Source organism: Osmerus eperlanus, unplaced genomic scaffold (assembly GCF_963692335.1).
Source record: "Osmerus eperlanus unplaced genomic scaffold, fOsmEpe2.1 SCAFFOLD_211, whole genome shotgun sequence".
Lineage (NCBI taxonomy): Eukaryota > Metazoa > Chordata > Actinopteri > Osmeriformes > Osmeridae > Osmerus > Osmerus eperlanus.
The window spans coordinates 1-25,000 of NW_026911050.1; the positions used below are offsets into that span (position 1 = coordinate 1).

Genomic DNA, 25,000 nt, shown 5'->3' on the forward strand with positions numbered 1-25,000 from the left:
CGGGGGAGGACGGGAATGTGGCAGCGTGGGTAATAGAAAACACAGAAACACGCTGGGACTGGACAGAGAAAAACAAATCAGAGTCCTGGGAAGACAAGAGACAAGGGACCCCCTGCCCCCCGACACACACACACACATACAACCCCCCATTCCATAGGGGGCAAGGGTGCAATAGTGAGCCAGGAGGAGAGAAAGAGAGGAAGAAAGAGGGAAAGGAAAGAATAGATGAAGAGAGAGCGGGAGGGAAAGAAAGCTAGAGAGAGAGACAGAGAGAGAGAGAGAGAGAGAGAGAGAGAGAGAGAGAGAGAGAGAGAGAGAGAGAGAGAGAGAGAAACAGAGTGATAAAACAGCAGAGGCTGGGATGTCTTTGTTGCGGTGCAGTGGGGGTGTACATCACATGACTACTCATCTTATCACAGGCAGGGAGGAGGGGGGGGAAGGAGAAGGGAGGGATGGGAGGGAGGGAGGGGGAAACGCAGGAGGGAGAAAGGGGGAAGGGGGAAGGGAGGAGTAAGGAGAGAGGGAGGGAGGGGGAAACACAGGGGGGAGAGGGGGAAGGCAGGGAGGGAGAACAGAGAGATGAAAAGGCTACAGGACATTGACAGAAGGCTTGATTAGGCTTGGCAGTAATGCTGTGTGTGTATGCAGCCTTTAAGTGACAGAATTCCCCCAGTGTCCCAGTGTGTGCGTGTCCCAGTGTGCCTCTGTCTGTGTGTGTGTGTGTGTGTGTGTGTGTGTGTGTGTGTGTGTGGGTATGTGTGTGTGTGAGCGCGCGTGTGTGACAGAGAAAGAGAGAGAGACAGAAAGAATAAGATCAAATGAACCCAGATAACCCTGGTTGTAAACATATGTGAGTGAGACGATCAGTTGCCTTACTTGCAAGAGGAATCGTTATCTCTCTTTAGACATGAGGAGAGCAGAGCAGAGAAGTGCTGACTGATCGGTTAAGATCACACACAGTGCACAAACATTTTTCTGAATGTCTTTTTTTCTGTTCATAGAATGCCTTCATGTTTTTGTTTGTTTTTGCGTGTGTGTGTGTGTGTGTATGTGTGTGTGTGTGTGTCTTCCACATTTCCCTACATCTCCCGCCCCCCCGTCTCTTAATCGGCTGAGGGGGAGCCCCCACCCCGCACACCCCTCCTCGTCTTCAATTCCCTTCATTCTTCTCCTCCCTCATCCCTTCTCCTCCCCTTTCCCCCTCTTCTCCCCCATCCCCCCTCTCCCCCCATCGCTGTAAACTGGGTAGACGCCAGTCAGGATTCCTCCACAGCTATGAAACTCTAAACAGCTCCTGAAAGGTCTTTATGGTCATCTGGGTGGCTGCTGTAAAGAAACTGGGGAGCGGGAGCATTTAACAGGGGGATGAAGAGCTGGGGGAGGAGAGAGGAGGAGGAAGAGAGAAGAAGAGTGGGGGAGGAGAGAGGAGGAGAGAAGAAGGGTGATGGAGGAGGAGGATGGGACAGGAACAAGATTCTCCAGCACACTGACACCCCTCACATCACGTATTACACACTAACACACCGCTGTCTATTTCCCCACAGTGTGTGTGTGTGTGTCTGTAAGTGTGTGTGTGTGTGCGTGTGTCTGTAAGTGTGTGTGTGTGTGCGTGTGTCTGTAAGTGTGTGTGTGTGCGTGTGGTCTGTAAGTGTGTGTGTGTGAGGTCTAACCCCCTCATGTCTCTGTCTCCCAGGTGTTCGTCTGGACAGGGTGCGCGGAGGACGACAGAAGTACAAACGTCGGATAGATGCAGAGAACAGCCCTTACCTCAACCCTCAGCTGGCCCTGCCTCCTAAAAAGCCATGTAAGCACACACACACACACATGCTTGAGCACACACACACACGCTTGAGCACACACACACACACAGAAGAATAGAGGTTACAATCACTCCGGAGCTATATTAGACTTTAACTCTGCACATGCAATAACCACCAGTTACACAACAGGTAGACACAAACACAGAGGAAGAGAGGAAAGTCATAATCCGGATTAAATCCAATCTGGCAGAGACATCTAACTAACGTTGGCATTTAGTCTGCATCTCTTTCTTTCTCTTTCTTTCTTTCTCTCTCTCTCACTTTTACTCTCAATCTTGCTCGCTTTCTCTCTTTTTCTCTCTCTTTCTCTCTCTTTCTCTCTTTCTCAGCAAACAGGCCTCCCTATCCCCTGCTTAACAGATTTGTCTCTAAAGCTGTGCTTTCTCCTGATTCACAATATGCTGCCCTGCATGAGAGCTGCAGCAATCATCAGAATAATTACAGAAAGGAAATGACATTAGGAATGTGGCCTTACACACACCAATCCACACAGACACACCAATACGCACAGACAGACCAATACACACAACACCCACACATGCACTAACACACCAGGAAACATACAAACACACACGCACCGACATGCACACCCACATTCACAGAAAAACAGACTGACACACATACTGATCCCACTGATCCATCCGCCGCTGTGCCAGCTCTCTCATCCTGACCCAATCCCCCCCTCCCTTCCTGCCCGCGCCTTCCTCCACCTTGCATAGGCCCATCACCCTGTTTTGAGCACAGGACAAGGCATCTTACCAAAGCATAACATAGCATAAAGTACTTTAGCATTCCCCAGCATGCCATAACATAACGTATTATAGCACAGCAGAGAGCATCAGTAACAACATCTTTATTTTAAATGTTCTCTTCTCTGCTCTTCTCCTCCCTTCCCCATGATTACCTCTCCTATATCAACATCTAAAGATCTCAGGACATCAGAGCAGGAAATACAAGAGCCATAAACAGGGATAGATAAAGATAATAGAGATTCAATGAGCCAATGAGATTATCCGATAGCAGACCAGAGCAGCCTGTGGACCTATCAGAGCCCATCTTACTCATCTAGCGCCAGACGATGTCATTGATTATCGGAGACTAACATTGGCTGTGGCTTTGGGAATCAGCTTGCATTGATTCTAATTAGGGAAACATTAGATCAGATTTGCCCCAAATAGAGCTCTCCTCCCTGCATAAAGGGGGCTGGGTAAGACCCTGGAGTCTGCTAAGACATGCACATACCCCTCCTATCCGTCTCTCTCCCTTTCTCTCTCTCTCTCTCTCTCTCTCTCTCTCTCTCTCTCTCTCTCTCTCTCTCTCTCTCTCTCTCTCTCTCTCTCTCTCTCTCTCTCTCTCTCTCTCTCTCTCTCTCTCTCTCTCTCTCTCTCTCTCTCTCTCCTGTCTGCTCTCTCTCCTTTGCTCTGTGCCACTGTCTCTGTTCTCTCTTTGTCACTTCTCTCTCTCTCCCTTGTTCTTTCTCTCCGTCTCCTCCTAACCCTCTCTCTCTCTCTCTAAATACATCCCTTCTGCTCTCTCTGTAACTCATTCTCTCACTCTTCCTCGGTTTGTCAATCACTTCAACCCCCCTACCGACCCCTTTCCCCCAACCACCCCCACCTCCCCCCCACCCTGTGTGTTGGGGTGCAGAGTCTCCTCCTAGTCATTTCCATGGGTGATTAGTCAGGAGAGGCGCGTGAGGGGAGAAGCAGGTCTGGATCTAATCACCCAGAGAACACTCATCTGCTGCTGGCCTCTCATCCTACCCATGTTGGTTTTAGTCACCTCTACCAACACACACACACACAGATATACACCCACATCCAGAACCACACACACAGACACACACACACACAGACAGAGATATACGCCCACACAAATACACCCACACATGCAGAAGTTCCCTCATTGGTCCACACTGTATGTGTGTGCGAGTGAATGCGTGCGTGTGAGCGTGCGCGTGCCAGAGTGTGTTAACCCTGACCCTGTCTCTCTCTTCTCTGCCCTGGTCACCCAGTTCCCTTTGGCTGCCTTGCAGATAACAAGATTGTGTCCCACCTGCTGGTGGCTGAGCCGGAGAAGATCTATGCCATGCCCGACCCCACGGTGCCCGACAGTGATATCAAGGCCCTCACCACGCTGTGTGACCTCGCCGACCGGGAGCTGGTGGTCAACATAGGCTGGGCCAAGCACATCCCAGGTAGGGGAACACAAACACACACACATATATGCAGTATACGTGTATACACATACACACACTCACACACACATGCGTACGTTGGCATACATAGACACACACAAACACAGTTTCTAAGTTGAAACATACACACATTTAGACATGTGTATACGCACACACACACACACACACACACACACACACAAATACACAAATGTATTCAGATGCACACACACACACACCTGCGCCCCCACTCAACATATTGGTATACACAGAGCCAACCCCAGGTAAGTCTCATGACCCCTTGTCCCCGACTATCCATTCCCTCTGACCCGCTCACACACACTTCCGCTGAACTCTGTTGATGGCTCTCAAGGAACATTCTATTCTCTCCTTCTGAACACACAAACACCCACGCACACACACGCTGGCTGACACAGATTACATGGGTAGATTCCCAACACTAAACTCCTAAGAAGCTCATTGCTCTCAAGGAACATTGTCTTTTTCCCTTCTGCGCCCACCCAGCGACTCAAACACACCCACCCACTCAAACACATGCACTCACACACTCAATCAACCGAAAACAAGCGTTTATGTTGAGGAGGAAGTCATGCTTCTTCTCTTGTGGTATCTTTCTAAGCTTTTCCTCTCCTGCTCCATCTCCTCCTCTCCTCTCTTTTACGACACTTCCTCAGTTTACAGGAAAGGCCATTTCTGTTCATTTACTTAACAAAGCTGTTCTCTTCCTCTTCATCTGAGTGGGATTGAATGTGACTGAAATGTGTGTGTGTGTGCTTGTGTATGTCCGGGACAAAGAGAGAGAGAAGGAGGGGAGAATACAAAGCTAATCCAGTTTCAGACGAGTGGAAAGGCTAGCTGTGAGGGGTTACGATGGGAAACTGAACAGATTAGCACAGATTAGGGAGAACTGAGTCAGTTTAAACCTAATAGGAAAGAAGTCTCCTTGTGAAAAACAGGCATGGTAAGCTGGGTGTGTTTGTGTCTGTAAGTGTGTGCCTTTAGGTGTATGGGTGTGTGTCTTTAGGTGTGTGAGCGTGCGTCTATGTGTCTGTGTGTTTGTGTTTTAGGTGTGTGTACGTGTTAGAGTACGAGAGTGTGTGTGTGTGTGTGTGTTGTATATCTGTTTGCTGCGAGCAACAGAGATATCAGGGTCTCTCTTCCACTCTGAGAGCGCCGGGTGCGGAGCGATTGCTTGGCGGAGGAGAGATGATGCTGTGATTAGACGACAGAAGGCAATACAGCTACAATGGAGGATTCAGCTCTTCATCTCCCCTCTGCTCCCTCGCTCCACTCATCTCTACGTGTGTGTGTGCTTTTAGATGTGTGTGTGTGTGTGTGTGAGTGTGTGTAGGCAGGGGTTGACATTGCATCCAGATGAAAAGCTAGGTGCCCCTAGCAGTGATATAATCCTCTCTCTCTCACACACACACACACACACAGGAGTTGAGGTGATCTACTGTTCACTCACGGAGAAAGAGATTGTTACACGTCTCAGAGTGAAATATACCTCCTCCTCATTCTCTATCAGACTCTGACACACACCGGTCTGCTGACCTCCCTGACACACACACACACACACACACACACACAGACTCATGTCTAGATGCTTACAAACATCCTACATGAGTCTCCAGTAGAACAAACATTTACATACTGAAACATCCAGCATGGCTGTCTTTCCCTCAAATCCCATCATATTGTGAGTGTGTGCGCGTGTATGTTGGCGCGTGTGTGTGTTTCCGTGTGTGTGTGTGCTCACATGCCCACGTCCGCGTCTGGCCTCCTCCATGCTACAGTAATTTTTGTTAATCAAATTGATGAAGGCTCCGTCTCTCACCCTCAGAGAGCCCCGACCAATTTAGGGCTCATGATACGGGCGCCACGGCGCTAACAGTCGTAACAAACTGTCAGGCGGCGGAGCGGCGCCTAATTTGACGTCGTTAGGAGGGCGCCGTACAGGCGGCTAGGAGGCCCGGGATGACGCCTCGGATCGTGCGGGCTCAGTTGCCTTCTGCAGGCGCGGGGAGGCAAATTGTAAACTAATTTAAACATCACTCAGCGTTACTGGGTCGACCGAAAAGACAGGCTGAGAAGATAACGAAGCCAGGGGTTTTCTGTGTGAGCGCGTGTGTGTGTATGCGTGTCGCACTTAACCACTCTCAGCTCCTCATCTCGCCGAGCCGTGCGACACGCCACGACACACACACGCCAAACACACACTCTCTCACCTTTTTGATTTGTTTTCTAATATGCTCAGGCTGGATCCCTGTATGTGTGTGTGTGTGTATGTGTGTGTCCTTTACATACTTATATATAGCCTATGCAAACATTTGATATGCCATTAGGAGTGTAAAACTAGGTTCTTCCACTGACAAAGCCTTTGCAGGAAAGAGAGAGAGAAGTGAGTGCATGGGTGGAGGGAAAGTAAGAGAGGGGGAGAGAGTCTGCAGAAATATAAGATGCACTTATGGCATTCAAACCAATGCAGGATTTGGAAATATGATATGAACAGGGGTATTAAAGCAGTGAATTGCCTTCAGTCTCCATAAATGTGGATTAGAATGAAGGATCTCATTTGGGAGCTTTACTCTCATTCAGAGAGCCACTTTGGTAGAATATTAATCTCTGTTTCACAATGTAAGGGGGGAGTAGCTGTACAACAGGCTCAGGGGTGAGGCATGGGGGGGTACGGAGGGGTGGGGTATGGGGGTGTGGGGGGAAGGACGACAAATATTTTAAAAGGGAGGAATAAAAAAAAGAAAGGCCATTCAAGAAAGACTTTTATCTGTCAATAGAATTAGTCTCCAATCGCTTCCCTCTTCATGCCTCTTTCTTCCTTTCTTCCCCTACCTGTCTCTCTTTTTCTCTTTTGTTCTCTTTCTTGTTCCTTTCTCACCCTCTCTCTCTCTCTCTCTCTCTCTGTCGCTCTGTCCTTCCCTCCCTCCCTCCGCCCTGTGTCTCTCTCTCTCCCTCTCTCTCTTTCTATGTCTAGTCTAGGCGGGTGAAATAAAAATAAATGAATGTGAGCTGTCACGCCGAGGGCCCGACATGCCTTATCTCCCCGTACAAAGGCAGGCAGGCACTACTTGACTTGACAAGCCGGTCATATGAATGGACAGGGGCCCTCTAACACTGTCTGCTTAGCATGGCGGGGCCCCTGCCATTAGCTAGCCTTTATGTAGGGGGAAATTGCTCGCTCTTCTCCCCTATTCTCAGGCCTCTATCTCCAGCCTGCGCTCAGTCTTTCATTCCCTTCCTATTTGGCCCCGCGCTGGATAAGCGCGTGCTAACACAATATGATTGAGCTGTAAAATGGAAGCCTGTCTGTTCTAATCTCCTTTATGTAGATACTCAGGCACTTCCCCTCTCCACTTCATCTCAGCTCGCTCTCCCTCCATCTCTCTCCCTCTCTTCCTCTCTCCCTCCATCTCTCTTTTTCTCCCCCCCCTCCATCCCTCTCTAGCTCTCTCTCACTCCCTCTCTCCCTCTAACTCCTTTTATCTCTATCTCTCTCCCTCTTTTCCCCCCTTTCTCTCTACCTCCCTCTCTATCTCACTCCCTTTATCTTTCTGTCCCTCTTTTTCTTTACCTCTCCCTCCTCTTCTCTCTGTCTCTAACCTAAACTGCTGTGTTTCCTATTCCCTCCCCATTGTCTTTCTGTGTGTTTGTGTGTGTGTGAGAGAGAGAGGGAGAGAGAGGGAGAGAGAGGGAGAGAGAGAGATAGGGTGTCTGATGGAAAACTCCACTCTGATTCGCAGGCCCCTATCACACACTCAACACACTCAACACACATACCCCCTAGGCCAGAGACAATAGGAATTAGTAACCTATAACCTCTGACCTAGATGTTTGTGTCCCTCCTTTCCCCTCCCCGTGACAGCCAGCCAGTCACCCAGCCAGTCACCCAGCCAGACAGCCAGACAGTCACCCAGCCAGACAGCCAGCCAGTCACCCAGCCAATCACCCAGACAGACAGCCAGACAGTCACCCAGCCAGACAGCCAGACAGCCAGCCAGCCAGTCACCCAGCCAAACAGCCAGCCAGTCACCCAGCCAGACAGCCAGACAGTCACACAGCCAGACAGTCACCCAGCCAGTCATTCACCCAGCCAGACAGCCAGACAGTCACCCAGCCAGTCAGCCAGACAGTCACCCAGCCGGCCAGTCACCCAGCCAGACAGACAGCCAGCCAGTCACCCAGCCAGACAGACAGACAGCCAGACAGTCACCCAGCCAGTCAGTGCCCCCAGCCAGACAGCCAGCCAGTCACCCAGCCAGTCAGTGCCCCCAGCCTGACACTGTGCAAATATTGATTAATAGAAGCGCTGAGCTCCTTTTAGCAAATCAAATGTTCTCTTTTAGCAGCCTGGGGTTCCTCTGGCCTCCATCCCACACAGGCAGTCTCTAAATTATACCTGACACTGAAACGCTGTGAGGAGGAGCATGTGTCTCTGTCTGAGTGTGTGTGTGTGTGTGTGTGTGTGTGTGTGTGTGTGTGTGTGTGTGTGTGTGTGTGTGTGTGCGTGTGTGTGTGTGTGTGTGTGTGTGTGTGTGTGTGTGTGTGTGGGTTGGTTGGTTGAGGAGGCTATATCCCATGTGTGGTTTTATCAGGATTAAATGTTTTGAACAGTGACACTGGTTGGTCAGACATACAGACAGACAGACAGACAGACAGACAGACAAGCAGGCAGGCAGGCAGGCAGGCAGGCAGGCAGGCAGGCAGGCAGACAGGTTAGGATGACATCAGTGTGTGTCCATGGCTTTTAATGTCTGGTGATGTCATCAATCAGTATATTGGTCGTTAGGCTCCATGTGAACTTGGCTGTAAATCATATGTCACTCAATGAACCAGTGGCATCCCTCTCTGCACCTGTCAATCAGTTCTCCTCTCTCTTTCTCTCTCTCTCTTCTCTCTCTCCCTCTCTCTCCCTCTCTCTCCCTCTCTCCTTCTCTCCTTCTCTCTCCCTCTCTCTCCCTCTCTCCTTCTCTCCCTCTCTCTCCCTCTCTCTTCTCTCTCTCCCTCTCTCTCCCTCTCTCCTTCTCTCCCTCTCTCTCCCTCTCTCCTTCTCTCCTTGTCCCACTCTTTAACCTTCTGTGTTCGCATATCTACTCTAGGGTTTATAAGCAGCAACATGTTGGCTGTAGCATGTTGGCTGTAGCATGTTGGCTGTAGCCTGTTGGCAGTAGTATGTTGGCTGTTGCGTGTTGGTTGTTGCGTGTCAACTGTAGCGAGTTGGTTGTTGCGTGTTGATTGTAGTTTATTGACTGTAGCTTGTTGGTTGTTAGTGTTGAGTGTAGAGTGTTGGCTATAGCGTGGCTGTTGCCGTGGCAGCGTTCCAGTGACATGTTGTCTGCAGTGCGGGTCATGACTGGTAGATCTGTCCTCATTCTGTCTGCACAGGCAAGTTCACCGTGACAACCACCACATGCTTCACATCTGACACACATACATACAAACACACACACACACATGCAAACACACACACACACACACGCTTGCTGTCTCTTTTATTCACAGCTACTGTACAAGAGACACACTGGGTTTGACACCAGGTGGCAGCCATAGAAATACACATACACACACACACACATTTGACTGGACAAGTGAAGCAGTTGGAACAGCAAGTATACCAGCAGGAGTCAGTAATGGTGGAGCTCATTCTAACCTTGATAGAACATATTTAAATGTGCAATTGTCGTGTGTGTGTGTGTGTGTGTGTGTACTAACTCCCAGCCCTCCACTCTGATTTCTCAGCACATCTTTCATAGCCAATCCAGTCGCGAAGTCGGCTCATCCCTGCACTGACAAAGGCTTTGTCCACTGCACAAACAAAACAAACTGTGTTTGTGGATGAATACAAATATTGATTAAATCCAATTATCAAAAGAATATTTGATACGAGGGCCTGATATTTGGATAATGTTATATGCTTTGCATTCTTTATTGAATGAAACTTAATACGCATGTCAGCCAGGGACTAGGATCTCTGAGAACAAACACCACTAGCTCTCTCCTTCTTCCTCACCACATCCTCTTCTACTCTCTTCCCCCTTTCATCTTTCCTCTACTCTCTTCTCCCTCTCTGCCGGCTCTTCCCTTTCTTTCTTTCTTTCTTCTCTCCTCTCACCTGTTTATCCCAGTAGAACCCTGTGGAATGTTCCTCAGATGGTGTTAGACTGTTGCCAGGGTTGACAGTCGTCTAGCAATGCCCCCCCTACATTTACCTACTGTACATAATGTTAGGTACATACAAACACACACCCACACAGACGCACACTTCCACACTCTCTCTGAAGGCACGTTTGGCCTGTGGTGACTGTCTGCACGCCGACCTGTATTTGTTTTCTCATCACTGTGCTGCTGCCGTCTCCTTGGTGATCGTCCGTGGTTACACTTAGTCCCAGGTCTCACTCTATAAAGGATGCATTTGTCTAATAAAGTTGAGAGCAGCCAGACCCACACACACACACTCACACACACACACACTCACAGTTAGGTTATCTTGGGCCCATCGGGTAACACTTCGAAGCTGACACACACCCTATGCTTGTAGATTAGAATGACCTGACACATGACACACACACATGCACACACACACCAGTCTGTCGGCGACACACACACACACGCCCATCTGACACACACCTGTCTGATACACACAAACACCTGTCACCTGTCTTTGCGTGTCAGGCTCTCACAGAGAAACAGCCAGGACACGGCCGAGAGGCAGAGGGCTGTCTGATGTGATTGCCTGTGTAAAAAACAAGGCATTATCGCTCATTTCATCCTTGTTATTAGTTTGATTACATTTGCAAATCAAATCAATCCATCAGGCAGCGAGGGAGTCTCATCCCTGCAATCTGAGGGCCCCTAGTAATCTTTATCTAATAATATGCAAATATGCCTCGTCGGTAAGTAGCCAATGAATCATGACTGTGTCCCAGGCTATCATTACACATCAGAATGAACAGACAGTCTTTACTATTTTCAATTTGCAGATTTGCTGCAGTGGAATAAAAAGATAGATAGGTGTAATTACATACAAACTAAACTCTATTTCAAATCACAGCCGCCGCAAACGCTCACATGCACATACACGCACATACAAACATACATTCACACATACATACACAAACACATGTACACACACATTCATACTTACATGCAGACACATACACATAAATATGCACACACACATACACACTCACACACAGCAAATCTACTGGAAGGTGGAACAGGCTTGTCATCGCATCACATTATTTCTGCCGGTTCATGCAAAGTTCACAGACAAGCATGAAATGGCTATCGTCTCTCTCTCTCTCTTTTGCCCCATCCATTCTTCTCCCCCCTCTCTTTCCCTCTTCCCTCCATGCTTCCCCATCCCCTCCTCCATCCCTCGCTCCAAAATAATAGTTTGTAGGGGGCATCCTTTCCATCAGGGAACAAGCAGGCGAGGAAATGGGATTGGAGCATGTCTGTCGGCTAGCTGGGGGGACTTATAGCTTCCCCACAGGAAACAACCTAGAAGCCCCCCAAATCAGGGGTCCTCACGGTGTTTGTGTGTGTTTGTGTGTGTGTGTGGGGTGGGGGGGGGGGGTTATATTGGAAATGATAACAGATGAGGGAGGAAAACCAGAAGGGCAGTGAATCACTGTGTAACCAATGAATTCAATGATTAGACATGTTTTACCTCAGCACTCAGTTGAGAACTATGTGTGTGTGGGGTATGTCTGTATGCATGTGTGTGTGTTAGTGACATATACATGACGATGTGTGTATGAATAGAGGTTAAGAGCTAACAGGTCTTCTCTCGTTGTTATGGTAATGATGACAGCTGTCTTTTGTTATCCTCTCTATTGCTCACCCACTCTCTTTTCTTCTCTCTCTCGCTCTGTCTGTCTCTCACTCTCTCTCTGGCTCTCTCTCTTTCTCTGTCTTCCTCTCTGTCTCTTTTGCTCTCTCTCTCTCTCTCAATCTCTGTGGTTGCAGCACAGAACAGTTTTAGAAACTTCTCTTAATTATAAAGGATGAATTTAGACACACACCCTTCTTCATCTGTTTTTCTCTTTTGCTTCCTGTTTCAAACCCAAATTCTCAATTCAACCACAGTATGTCCCCCCAATTTTCCTTCTTGACCCATTCTCTCCTCCATTTCTCTCCTCTCTCTTTCCCCCTCTCCTCCTCTCCTCCTTCCTCCTGTCTCCATCCTTCTTTCTTTGAGGGTGATCTGGCGTGGCGAAGCTCCGTTGAGCTCTGTTGTCTGGGACAGCCACCATGTTGCTTCTTCTTCCACTTCTCTCCTCCTCTCCCCTCCTCTCTCCTCCTCTCACCCTCCTCTCCCCTCCTCTCTCCTCCTCTCACCCTCCTCTCTCCTCCTCTCTCCTCCTCTCACCCTCCTCTCTCCTCCTCTCGCCCTCCTCTCACCCTCCTCTCTCCTCCTCTCTCCTCCTCTCACCCTCCTCTCTCCTCCTCTCGCCCTCCTCTCTTCTCCATCCCTCCGTCTGGGATATTGCCATTGCCTCGCTCCACTAGCTCATTTTACCACTCATCCCTCTATCAGCATATTCCTTTCATTCTCCACTCCCCCACCTTTCATGCCTCTCTCTCTCTCTCTCTCTCTCTCTCTCTCTCTCTCTCTCTCTCTCTCTCTCTCTCTCTGCGGGTCCTGACAGAGGAGAAGAGGGGAGTGATTTTTCTCCCTCGGCCAAGTTAGAGGAGAGCAGCAACCTAAATGTCTGACACACAGGGACTTCAGAGGCCCAGCATCCACTGCTCTGATCATGCTGTGCGTGTGTGTCTGTGTGTGTGGTGTGTGTTTGCGTGTGTCAAATTATACTGTGTGTCTGTTTGTGTGTCTGCGTGTGTCTGCGTGTCTGCGTGTGTCATATGAGTGTGTGTGTGTGTGGGGGGGTGATATGTCATCATCTAGGACTGCCAGTTTCCAGCTGTCTGATAGTATTACCATAGGTCTGTCTGTGTGATCCACACCTATTGGGCCATGCATCAGTTCACACACACTCACAGCGATAGGGAGATAGATATATGCTATCACACCCACACACATCTTTAGATCTTTCTTACTCAATCAGAACAAGCTCATACACACACACACACACTATCTACAGCAGTTGTGTTGGTGGTCTGGGGGTCTAGTTTGTCTTGGTCTGTGGCTTCCTCTGTGGGCAGCAGCTATTGCAGCTGGCTGGATTGGTTATTATTTGGACCTGATAGATGTTCATTGTATGTATGTGTGTGTGTGTGTGTCTGTTTGTGAGTGTCTGTGTGTGCACATGGCTGTCTGTGCATGAGTGTTTGGATGTGTATATTGTGTCATGCAAGTGTGTGCGTGTGCATGCATGCATGTGTGTGTGTGTGCATGTGTGTAGTCCATCAAAGCGCACCGTGTGGTCGCCAGGCTACTGGCCGAGTCTGATGATGACATATGAGCTCTCCGTCTCTGTAATGGCTGTAAAATCTCATAATTACACAGCCTTTATTGCTATGCATAATGACCCTGCGGCAGTATGGAACAATTAATTAAGCTTTTCTGCCATGGCTTTTTCAGAAATTAAGAGGCGCTCATTGCAGTGGAATGGGGCAATGCCCCGTCCTGGAAGCATTAAGGCTTACTAGATAAGGCCTCTGTCTCAGTCTCTTTATATCGATATATGTATCCTTCTCTCTATCCCCCCATCTCTCTCTGTGTCTGTACCCATCGTTTTCTCCTCTCTCGTCTTCTCCTTCCCCCCTCCGCTGTTCTGCCTTTCTCTCCTCTCCTCCTCTCCTCACTCTTCTCCTATTCTTCTCCTCTTCCCTCCTTCTTCCCTCTGCTCTCCTCTGCTCCTCTTTGTTTGTCTGGGTGCTATGTTTGTGCTAGCTGATCATATTTGAGTTCTAATCCCTAAATATGAAATTAATCCAGATGGACCGTCCATAGAACATCAGGGGGATCAGGGATTTGATATCTAAAATAAACACACATATATATAATCTGCAGGCTTGTGTGTGCGTGTTTGTGTGTATGTGTTTGGGGAGATCTTGTTCTTAGAGGATAATCTGAAGACGATCGATAGGCTGTCACACACCGGTTAATTGATCAGTGAGGGAAAATGAATTAATCCCTGTGAATAAACCATCCTGCCCCCCCTCTCCTTCACAGACACACACACACACTCAGACCACCTCTGCCTATTTTTGGCCTCATACTCACCCACTCTCTAGTTCTCCATCCTACAACTTCTTTCTTCCCTTTCACCTCCTCTCCTCTTCCTCTAGACATGGGGGGGAGAGGGGGGGAGGGGAGAGGGGGGAGGGGAGAGGGTCTCGCGCCTCAAAGGCAACTGTCGGCACGGTGACGTGTTTTTGTGCTTGTGTCTGGACTCCCATACTTGGGAATGTGTGTTTGCTTGTGTGTGTTTCTGTGTGTGTGTGTTTATGCGTGTGTGTCTGTGGGTGCGTGTGTGTATGTGTCTGTCCCTGAGTCGTGTGTACACATCACTAATTCTCCTAACAGAAATCTCCCCACACAGGGTCAGTCCTGCTGACATCCGCACTAAACAGACTGTGGGGATGGAGGGGGGGATAGGTAGATAGATGGGGGAAGTGAGAACGAGAAACGTACCCTTGGCGTGTATAAAGAATAGGAGGATAGAGGGTTGGTCTCTCTTGGACCACTCCTAGAATGATCCTTTCTTTCCACCTTATCTCTTTCTATCTCTGTTCCATCATACTGCTCTCTCTCTCTCTCTCTTTCTTTCTCTCTCTCTTTCTTTCTCTCTCTCTCTCTCTCTCTCTCTCTCTCTCTCTCTCTCTCTCTCTCTCTCTCTCCTCTCTCTCTCTCTCTCTCTCTCTTTCTCTCTCTCTCTCTCTCTCTCTCTCTCTCTCTCTCTCTCTCTCTTTCTTTCTCTCTCTTGCTCCTTCTCTTCCTCTCTCTCTTTCTCTCTGTCTTCCTCCCTCTCTCTTTCTCTCTGTCTCTGTCTTCCTCCCTCTCTCTTTCTCTCTGTCTCTCTGTCTTCCTCCCTCTCTCTTTCTCTCTCTCTTTCTCTCTATCTATCTCCTTCTCTCCATGAGGGAGAAGATGACAAAGACTCTCAGGGTGTAGAGTGGGTAATTAAAATGTAAATATTGATATTTTATTATTTTAAATGTCTCCCCGGTAACCATCTTAATGTCACTCCATCTGTCGTCTCCACGGACACCAGGGGCTTTACTGCAGCCGGGGGACCTCGGCGACCGGCCCACACCCCGGCAGCCTGCTCTAGCGACGCAGCTGTAACCCTCCGCCTGTTGTCACATCTCCATTCTGGGTCTAATTAAGTGTTAAAGTAGGGTGGACACATAACACACACACACACGCGCGCACAACCATGCACATGCGCACGCATACCAATCTTGTGCATACGCGTACATACAGGCATCTCTCACCAAAAGACTGGTGTACACACCCAGAGACACACACATGAACACACGTGCAGACGCACACATACACGCGCGCGGAGCGTTGATCCTGCCGCCTAGTTGCCTGGGAATGTTTAGTGTTAATCTGCGGTGCAGATCGTCAGTAATGTATGCAATTAAGGCAGGGTAAGGCTCATAATTAGCTCCATTAGAATGAAGCTGCCTGCTTTGACTGCTCTGAGAGTCTGTCTGATTAGAAGAGGCTGCCGCGGGGGAAGGGGGGATGGGGGTGAGGATGGAGGGGGGAAGGAGACAGGGATGAAGGGGAGGGAGAGAAGGATATAGAGGGGATGGGGGATGAGGAGGGAGGGAGGGAGGGAGGGAGGGAGGGAGGGGCGATGGAAGGAGGGGCGATGGAAGGAGGGGACAATAGAGAGGGGATGGGGGATGAGGATGGAGGAGCAAGGGAGAGAGGGATGAGAGGCAGAGGGGTGGAGAGGGAAGGGGAAGGAGAGAGAGAGCATGAGGGAGGGAGATGGGCAGTGGGAAAGGAAAAGTGAGTGAGAGAAAGGCCAGCAACTACTCCATTTCTTTTAACATCTTTGCCTTTGCAGCATGCCCTCCAACATAGCCAATACCGCCTCTTTCTGGCCCACTGGGCTCCACACTGTTCTGGCATCTAGCATTACAGGGGCTTCCTGTTCCAGGGTGTTGAATCCTCTAGATTAGACGGTTCTCCAGCAAGTTTGTTTTCTTGTCGCTTCCCATCTCAATTTAATTGGGTCAGGCAGTGTGTGTGTGAATGTGTGTGTGTGAGTGTACGTACATGCGTGCGTCCTATTTAATGGTACGACACCTACCCCCCCCCCCCCCCGTGTGTCTATACTCCACTGTTCCACTGGATAGTTCAGCAGTCACATTTAGCTCGGAGCTGGAGGCTGTGTTCCAGAGCTCACCTTTAACAGGGTGTAAACCCCCTATCTCACCCCCTCCCTGCACTCCCCCCCAGCCCCCCCACCCTGCCCGACCCCCCCCCGGCACCCCCCAGCAGGGTGTCAGGTTGGAGCTGGTCAGAGCTGGTCCGAGCCGGGCGCTGTGTCAGTGTTGCTGCGTCTGGATGACAGAGTGTGAAGAAGTGTGCAGAGTGTTAATAAACACATCACCCGACATCAGACAGAGCACACTGGTACCTCCCCTCACACCTGTCACCACCACGCCCGCCACAGTCACACACACACACTCCACAGTCACACACACACACCACAGTCACACACACACCACAGTCACACACACACGTACACGCACTATGGTCACGCACACACAACAATCACACACGCCTCATGGACTCACACACACCACACGGTCAGGCCTACACACACCACGGTCTCACAAACATATACCACGATCCAACACACCATGGTCACGCACACACACATACAATATGCAGTGTATATCCTGACTGCACATTCACCCTGCAACCATGAGAAACCTCTTAGGCCAGCAATGTGTTCATATACTGGAGTGTTTGTCTGAATGAGAGAGAAGGCATGAGAGAGAGAGAGAGAGAGAGAGAGAGAGAGAGAGAGAGAGAGAGAGAGAGAGAGAGAGAGGGGAGAGAGGGAGAACGAGGGGGGGGTAGAAAGAGGGTACAGAACAGGTTAAGTCTGCATGGCTGCATTGCAGCCTCTTTCTGTCAGAGCAACTCCCCCCCCACACACACACACACAGCACTTTTCTTAAAACACCCACACACCTTTTACCCAAACACACTCACCTCACACACACATACTGTGCACAGACACTTACACACATGCACACACACTCTTATCGCTCCTGATAGGAAGATTGTGGTGCACACACCAAGTCACACACACATGCACACACACCCCCTCTCTCTCTCTCTCTCTGACTACAAATGTCTCTTTAACAATGTGAGGTGAGATGCAGTGACAGAGGGGAAATGCAATTAGAGTTAAAAGAGGGTCTCTTTTGTAAAACAGAATCACTACTATAAAAGAAAGCTCTGTTATTCTTCCTTGTTCTATCCCTCTCTCCTTCCCTCTCTCTCTTTCTTTCTCTCTTTTTTGGCATCTTCCTCTTTCTCTCAATATCTCACTCTTTCCTCTGTCACTTGCTCCTTCTCTCCTTCTCTTCTTCTCGTCCTCTCTTCCTCCGTCTAACCCTTTCTTTCTGCTTCTCTCCTTCTCTTTCTTCCCTCATTCCTCCACCCCCAGACGTCAATAGCCCCCTCTCCCTCCATCATCAGCACTAAATTCACATTGATGCTCCTTCTCTCCTGCTGCATCGATCAGGCCATGAGAACTAAGATGTGTATCTGTTAATTAATGCCTCCCCAAGAAGCATTTGTATTAATCAGGCAGATAAGAAGAATTGGATGCTTGCTCGGTGTGGACAGCTGTAAAAGCCCCAACACCCCCACCCCCTTCCACACACACATAGACACACACACACACACCCGATAGCATCATTGATGGACCTCAATAAAAAAGAAAAAAAAAGTTCCACCTTCCACTCAATAAACTAATCATGGTGCTTTTAATTATTGGTGTGTGGGTAGTGTGTGTGTGTGTGTGTTTGTGAGTGTGTGTGTGTCATATGGGTACGGGAAGAGATGCATGGAGATTGGGGAAAGTGTTAATGTGTATCTAATTGTTTACATACAGCAACGTGTGTGTGTGTGTGTTTGCGTGTGCTATCTTTTATATTACCACAATTGTATTTACTTCTGAAAAGACTCACAAACATGCTCCTTTAACCTTGGTTGCCCTGGAGACTGGTTGTGTATATAGTTTATGACCTCAGTTGACCCCACTCCTCTGAGTCCTCCTCTTCCCCTCTCAGCACAATACTCTCTCATTTCTCTCTCTTTTTTCTCTCTCTCTTACTAATTTCTCTCTCCTCTCTCTCTCTCTCTCTCTCTCTCTCTCTCTCTCTCTCTCTCTCTCTCTCTCTCTCTCTTTTCTCGTTCCATCTAAACATGTCTCTTCTTCTCATCTTCATCCTTTCTTTCCTTATACCTGTGTGTGTGTGTGTGTTAATTTTAGCCATGCCAGATCTCATAGCCTGACCCCAGAGGAGAGCTGCATTATGGACCCCCTTAAGAAATTCACCCATAATCCCTTTTGATGATTTTATTAAGTAGTAGTGGATGTGCTGCCAACTGGCTCTGCCTTCTCACCCTCTTAGTGTGTGTGTGTGTGTGTATCTGCATGTGTATGTGAGTGTGTGCATGCGTGTGTGTGTGTGTGGGTTCACACCAACTGTTCCTGAGTCCCCCCCTGCTAATGTGATCAGAGATGTTAACAGTTGAGGATAATAAATTAGCAGTTGTTACAAACAATAGCCTGGGACCTGCACATAATGAGTCGCCTGCCATCACTGATCATCTCTGGGAGAGATAAGGATACCACGCTGCTCACACACACACACACACACGCTCGCGCGCACACACACTCACGTTCACCGCCATCTCAAGAGGAGCCTCATCACAACAGATGTTGTTGGATATGAATCTTTTTTTCTCATCTGTCTGTTTGCCAAATGCCTTAGCTGTACTGTGAGAGCACACACACACACACATTCACTCAACACACACACACACTCTCACACACACATGCATATGGGCTCCGACAGGTGTGCTCACCTGGGTTGGTCTCTTTGCTCGACTGCGGAATGCTTCTTAAGACAGATGCCTACACCCACACACATGCACACACACACACAAACACACAGATGCAGGTGTGAATGGGCAGGTGTACGAGGAGAGATGAAGACAGCTGTGAGGAAAGGTGTGATCAGCCAGGTGTTCCATTATAGGGCTGACAGAAAGAGCGAAAGAAGGAGAGGGGGAGAGATAAATAGAGAAAGTGAGTGTGAGCAGGTAGTCTCTGTGTCATCACAACCAGACTAGCATCTTCAATCCAGACCCTAACAGAGAAGCATCCAGAAAAAGGGGGAGAGACGATAAAGGAGGAGGTGTAGAGATTGCCGGAAAGAGGGGAAGAGGAAGAAATTGAGGGATGGAAGTAAGAAAGAGAGAGTAGGAGTTTTGAGGCTAGCAATTAGTCTTTGAGCTGTGGTGATGGCTAGCATTGATCCATAGGGTGTGTTGGGGGAGATAAGACCTGCACTCCCCAGAGGAGAGCCCCAGGTGCTGGGTAGAGGAGGAGGCCCCTGGTCAGTCTCCATGTGTGGGTGGAGGCTGGAGCATCCCTCGGCAGCACACGGCATGAATGACAATGACGTCTAACCAAGACAAGCCCAGCCCAAGCCCAGCCCCTGCCCCAGCCCCAGCCCCTGCCCCAGCCCCTGCCCCAGCCCCTGCCCCAGCCCCTGCACCTGCCCCAGCCTTCACTACTACACCACCTGTACCTAAATCCAAGAACGTTCTACATAACAACATGTTAAGTCTAAATACCTCTCTCTCCCTCTTTCTTTTTCTTCCTCCCTCCCTCCAGGTTTCTCCACCCTGTCGCTGGCAGACCAGATGAGTCTACTTCAGAGTGCTTGGATGGAGATACTGATCCTGCGCGTGGTGTACCGCTCACTGTCCTTCGAAGACAAGTTGGTGTACGCCGAGGATTACATCATGGACGAGGACCAGTCCAAGCTGGCGGGTCTGTTGGACCTGAACAACGCCATCCTGCAGCTGGTCAAGAAGTACAAAGCCATGAAGCTGGAGAAGGAGGAGTTTGTCACCCTCAAGGCCATCGCCCTGGCTAACTCAGGTAGGGATGGGCGGAGGGATGGGCGGATGGAGTGATGGATGGATGAATGGATGGAGGAATGCAGGGATGTATGGCCCTTGCTTACTTGGGTAGAAACCACCAGAGAGAGAGAGAGGAATGGAAAGAGGGATGGATTGGATGTTTATACAAAAACATTTAGCTACTTTATTGTGTGCCCCACCCGGACCCATGCGTCTGAGGACAGGAACACAGCTGTAGCAGAGATCAAACATCAGAACTATGCTTTACTGTGGACTACTGACGCCAAGCAACCTGTTTCTATAACATTCCCAAAGAGGTTTCTTTCTAAATCAAATACAACATTAATCTCAATACAGGAGAACCATTTCATAAATGTAACACACATCTCTCTAAGGAGTTTTGATTCCTACGTCTCAAATACATCTAAGCCCAAAACGAGCACCAGGAGAGCTATAAAGAATAAAGATGATGGTCTAGATGGGGAGTGTGAGTGTATGTGCGTGTGTGTGTGCGTGTGTGTGTGTCGGCAGGAAAGATCTGAATCCCTGTTCCCAGGGGTCTCATTGAAGCGGTACCTTCAAAGGAAAGGTTTAGATACATCACCCTCATAGCAGACACACACACACACGACCACTACTACAACCAAAAGACAAACACCTTTCATGCATCCTCACAAAGCACAGTGCTTGCGGGCCCTTTTCAAAATTAGCATAGCCGTCTCCTCAGAAGCCTGTTAAATAAGGTGCAATCATTAGGACCCCGCCTGTCAATAAGACTCTCTGATGTCGTCCGGAATCGACATGTCCCACCCCCCCTCTCCCAAACCCCCCCCACTCTAGCCCCCTCAGACCCGCCCCCCCACACCTCTCTTGACCCCATCTTTGAACTTTATCTTGGTGGCAGGCCAGTGGGTCTCCCTTTAATTACAAGGAGGAAACTGTCAATAGAATCTGTTAAATGGGCCGCAGCGCCTGGCTTGAATGAGAGGACGTCTCCGTGTTCTGATTCTCCAGGCTGCTCTGGGGGGGTATTGACTCTTTGTTTTCTAAAAGGGGGGGGGGGATAAGGGGTGGGGGGGGGAGGGGGTGATATGTGGCGATCAATCTCGGAGCGAGCTGGGGCCTTGTTGAAAAATGAAAAACCTGATTGGACCTGCCGGCTTGGCCCCCAGGCACGGCTCACTATTTGGCAAGCGTGCGTGGGCCGGCCCCTTCTGCCACAAAGTGAACCCCAGAGGGACGTCTGAGGTCTGAGTGTGTGTGTGTATGTGTGGGTGGGGAGGAGGGTGGCAATTGAGGAAAATTTGTTTTTTTAATTGATTTTGTAATTAACAGTTTATCAGTGTTGTCGATGGAGAAGACTGAGACGGATAGCAGCAGGGTTACAAGACTCAAACACAGTTTAACTTCTACTTTGGAAAGGGACGGCACGTGTCTGTGTGTGGAGCCTTTAAGTCTTCTTCCTCTCCTGTTTTCCAAAATATTCAGACCACAGTCCCATCCCCTGTCTCGCCAGCTCGATGGAGACGCTAAGCAGAGCTTGTCGTCAGGAACATCTGCTTTTTAACATATTTGTTTATTGAATTAGCTTCCTCCAGCTTATCGTGTGTTTGCGCTGGCCAATGGCGTGCCACTACAACAGAAAGCTACCATTAGCATTTTGAAGGGCACTGACACTAATTAATTCCTGGGATGCTAATCGGCTGCATTAATAATGGGAACCCTAAGAAATGTTGCTGAACGTGCACCACATGTAAAGACCAGCCCCTGAAAACACACACTGGCTGGCTAAATGAGTAGAAAGACGTGTTTGTGTGAGTGTTTTTCTGTGTGTGTGTGTGTGTGTGTGTGTGTGGGGGGGGGGGTGCGTGTGTGTGTGTGTGTGTGTGTGTGTGTGTCAACCTCTCCTCATTAGCTACATGCTAGGATAATAGACCACAGTTTTTCCTTCCAATTTACTCCAGGTCACACACACGCACACTACTATACACACACACACACACACACACACTACTATACACAGCTGTCTATCACATACACACATTACCACATTAAAACAAACACACACACACACACACACACACTGAACAACAGCTGTCACTCTAGTATATTGTGTAGTGCAGAGTTTCATAAAATGTAAAAGAAATCACATATTTAACTCCCAAACCATTTAAACCATTACAGGTTTTATATACTTTTTCTCCCAAGCCCAAGAGCTTTACACAATATTATATTTACAATCCCTCAACATTCTTCAAAATCACATCAAACATTTCCTGGTTCTACACAGGCCTCAAACAAACCTTCTATGGTGTTTGGTGCATACACACACACCTACACACACACACACACACACACACACACACACACACGTAGTAGTTGGAGTAGTGCATTGATCTGTGCATGATCTGGCTGTCAGACAGACTGGCCCCTGCATACTGATCCTAGCATTAAATACAATGAATCGACACTGTGTATAGGTGTGTATGTGTGTGTGTGTATGAGTGTGTTTACCATTCACCTTCATGTATTTATCATGCTTGTATTATCTTTATCATGTTTCTTGTTTGGGACTCTGTGCTACAACTGTCGATTAGGGGCCAACACAACTATTTGCTGTTAGCTGTGTGTGTGTGTGCGTGTGTGTGTGTGTGTGTGTGTATGTTTGTGAGATAGTCAGATTGATAGAGCTGCTGGCTCTGCAGACCCTCTGAAAGGTGTGTGTAAGCAGTTTCCTGTCTGTGCTCCTGGCCAATCACAGGTCACCAAAGCCCCTGTGACGGATGACTGAGAGCTTGCTGTCAGATTCTGGGATCAGAGCTCTCTCTCTGTCACAAACACAATTCTGAACACAGACACACACAGACACACACACATGCACACATGTGTAAACAAATACTGGAGCGCTCACACAAATGTGTTTGTTTCCAAGACAAATAATATGGCCAATGTGGGTTGTGTGTGTATTTCTGTGTTCAGTGAAGTTTGTGTGTGTGTGTATTTTTGAAGAATTTGTAGGAAGTGGGATTTTTGAGACACATCACACATTGTGGATAAAGTATTGACCCACAGCCCTGGGTCAGAGACAGTGATACACACACATTCTCACATTCACACACACACACACTGACTCCAAACCAGGCACACATACCCCTCAGCTAGCAATAGACCCATTCCAGTTCATCTGTTTGTGCATCGATGATGTCCTGTGTGAGTGTGTGTGTGTGTGTGTGTGTCTGGCTTCTCTCTGTGATCCCCTATTGATAGCTGACCTGTGATTATTATTTAACATGCATGCTTCTATTGATCGGCACCCAAACATTGATCCTAGTTTCTGAGCTAAAGGCCAACACACATTAAGACATTCATCCCTGGGGGAATCCATGCTGGTGACAATGCACACACACACACATACACACAGGGATCCGCAAACACACTTATACAAGGGAAAGCAAGCAGACAACACATAGAGAAGAGCACAAGTGAACATTCACACACAAATCCATGTACACACAAACACAAAATATTTTATAGTCCAAAGTACCCAACCCACCAAGATTCACTCCACCCTCAAAAGAAAATGGTGTGTGTGTGTCTTGTAATAAGCTATGCTTGATGCAATGCAGTGACACACCCCTTCTTTAGAGCTCATAAATGCACTGGAGCTGATTCAGTATGCAAATGAGCTGTGCATGACATCACCCCTGAGACCTACTGAGGTGTCTCTCTCCCTCCCCCTCTCTGTATCTCTCTCTCTTTCTCACTCTCTTTTCTCTCTCTACATTGTACCTTCACATTACTTGTTAGACTTGTGTAAATCATCAGTGTTGCTCAGCTTTATGTCGCAAAACAGTTAAACCTTCTATTTCCACATTCCTCCCCCTCCACTCTCCCCTCTCTCCCCTCTCCAGACTCCATGCACATAGAGGACGTGGAGGCGGTGCAGAAGCTCCAGGATGTCCTCCACGAGGCCCTGCAGGACTATGAGGCTGCCCAGCACGCAGAGGACCCCCGGCGGGCAGGCAAGCTGCTGATGACCCTGCCCCTGCTGCGCCAGACCTCCACCAAGGCCGTGCAGCACTTCTACAGCATCAAGCAGGACGGCAAGGTCCCCATGCACAAACTGTTCCTGGAGCTGCTGGAGGCAAAGGTCTGATGCCCCCCTCCCCCCCTCACCCCCACCGAGTCCCCCATGACAGACCGAAACGTCCACCTTTACGCCCCCCCCGACCCCCTTCTACGACTCCTCCCTCCACCCCCCCACGCCTCCGCCCACGAAGAAGAGTGCGAGCCATAACCCCCTGTAACATCCCCTTGATTGTGCCCACCTGCCCACGGTCCTGGCCCCTACCACCACACTCCAAGAGAGATTGATGGGGCTTCACCTTTGAACTTTGACCCCCTGACCCCTGTCAGTGAGGGTCTGACACTGACAGGAACCCTCTGCTAGTGGTGCGTGGGGGGGTTCTGTTGTGTAAAAACTATAAACCAGTTATAGACATGACAACCTTACCAGTGACAGTGAGGACAGTGAAAACCACAGACTATGACCACCAGGGTCACATATACATAATAAGAAATAATAAGATGTGATTCATGACGATGACTGGTGGCGTTTAAACGAGGAAAGAGAAAATCAAGCTACAACCAAGACTGGTTTCATGGTTTTAGTAACAAGAGACTTCTTGGAGAAAAAAAACTTTGTTCTTCTCTGTCCCAACCCCTAACCCATCCTAAAAACTGTTTATACGGACAGTCATGGATGATAATGGACAATAAAATGCGTGTAAAAAAAAAAAAGAATACGAGAGAATTAGCTGAAGAACAAAACGTTTTTGGTTGATAATGTTCTCGAACGAT

At 48.8% G+C, this 25,000-nt stretch overlaps 1 protein-coding gene across 1 annotated transcript; it reads left to right on the forward strand.

The window, feature by feature from the left end:
• Positions 1-1,693: 1,693 nt before the first annotated feature.
• Positions 1,694-25,000, forward strand: LOC134015507 (estrogen-related receptor gamma; the record flags this gene model as incomplete). Its single annotated transcript, XM_062455043.1, has 4 exons — positions 1,694-1,804; positions 3,835-4,017; positions 19,890-20,159; positions 24,052-25,000. Coding segments are annotated over 4 exons (809 nt in total), but the record flags the coding sequence as incomplete, so codon positions are not given.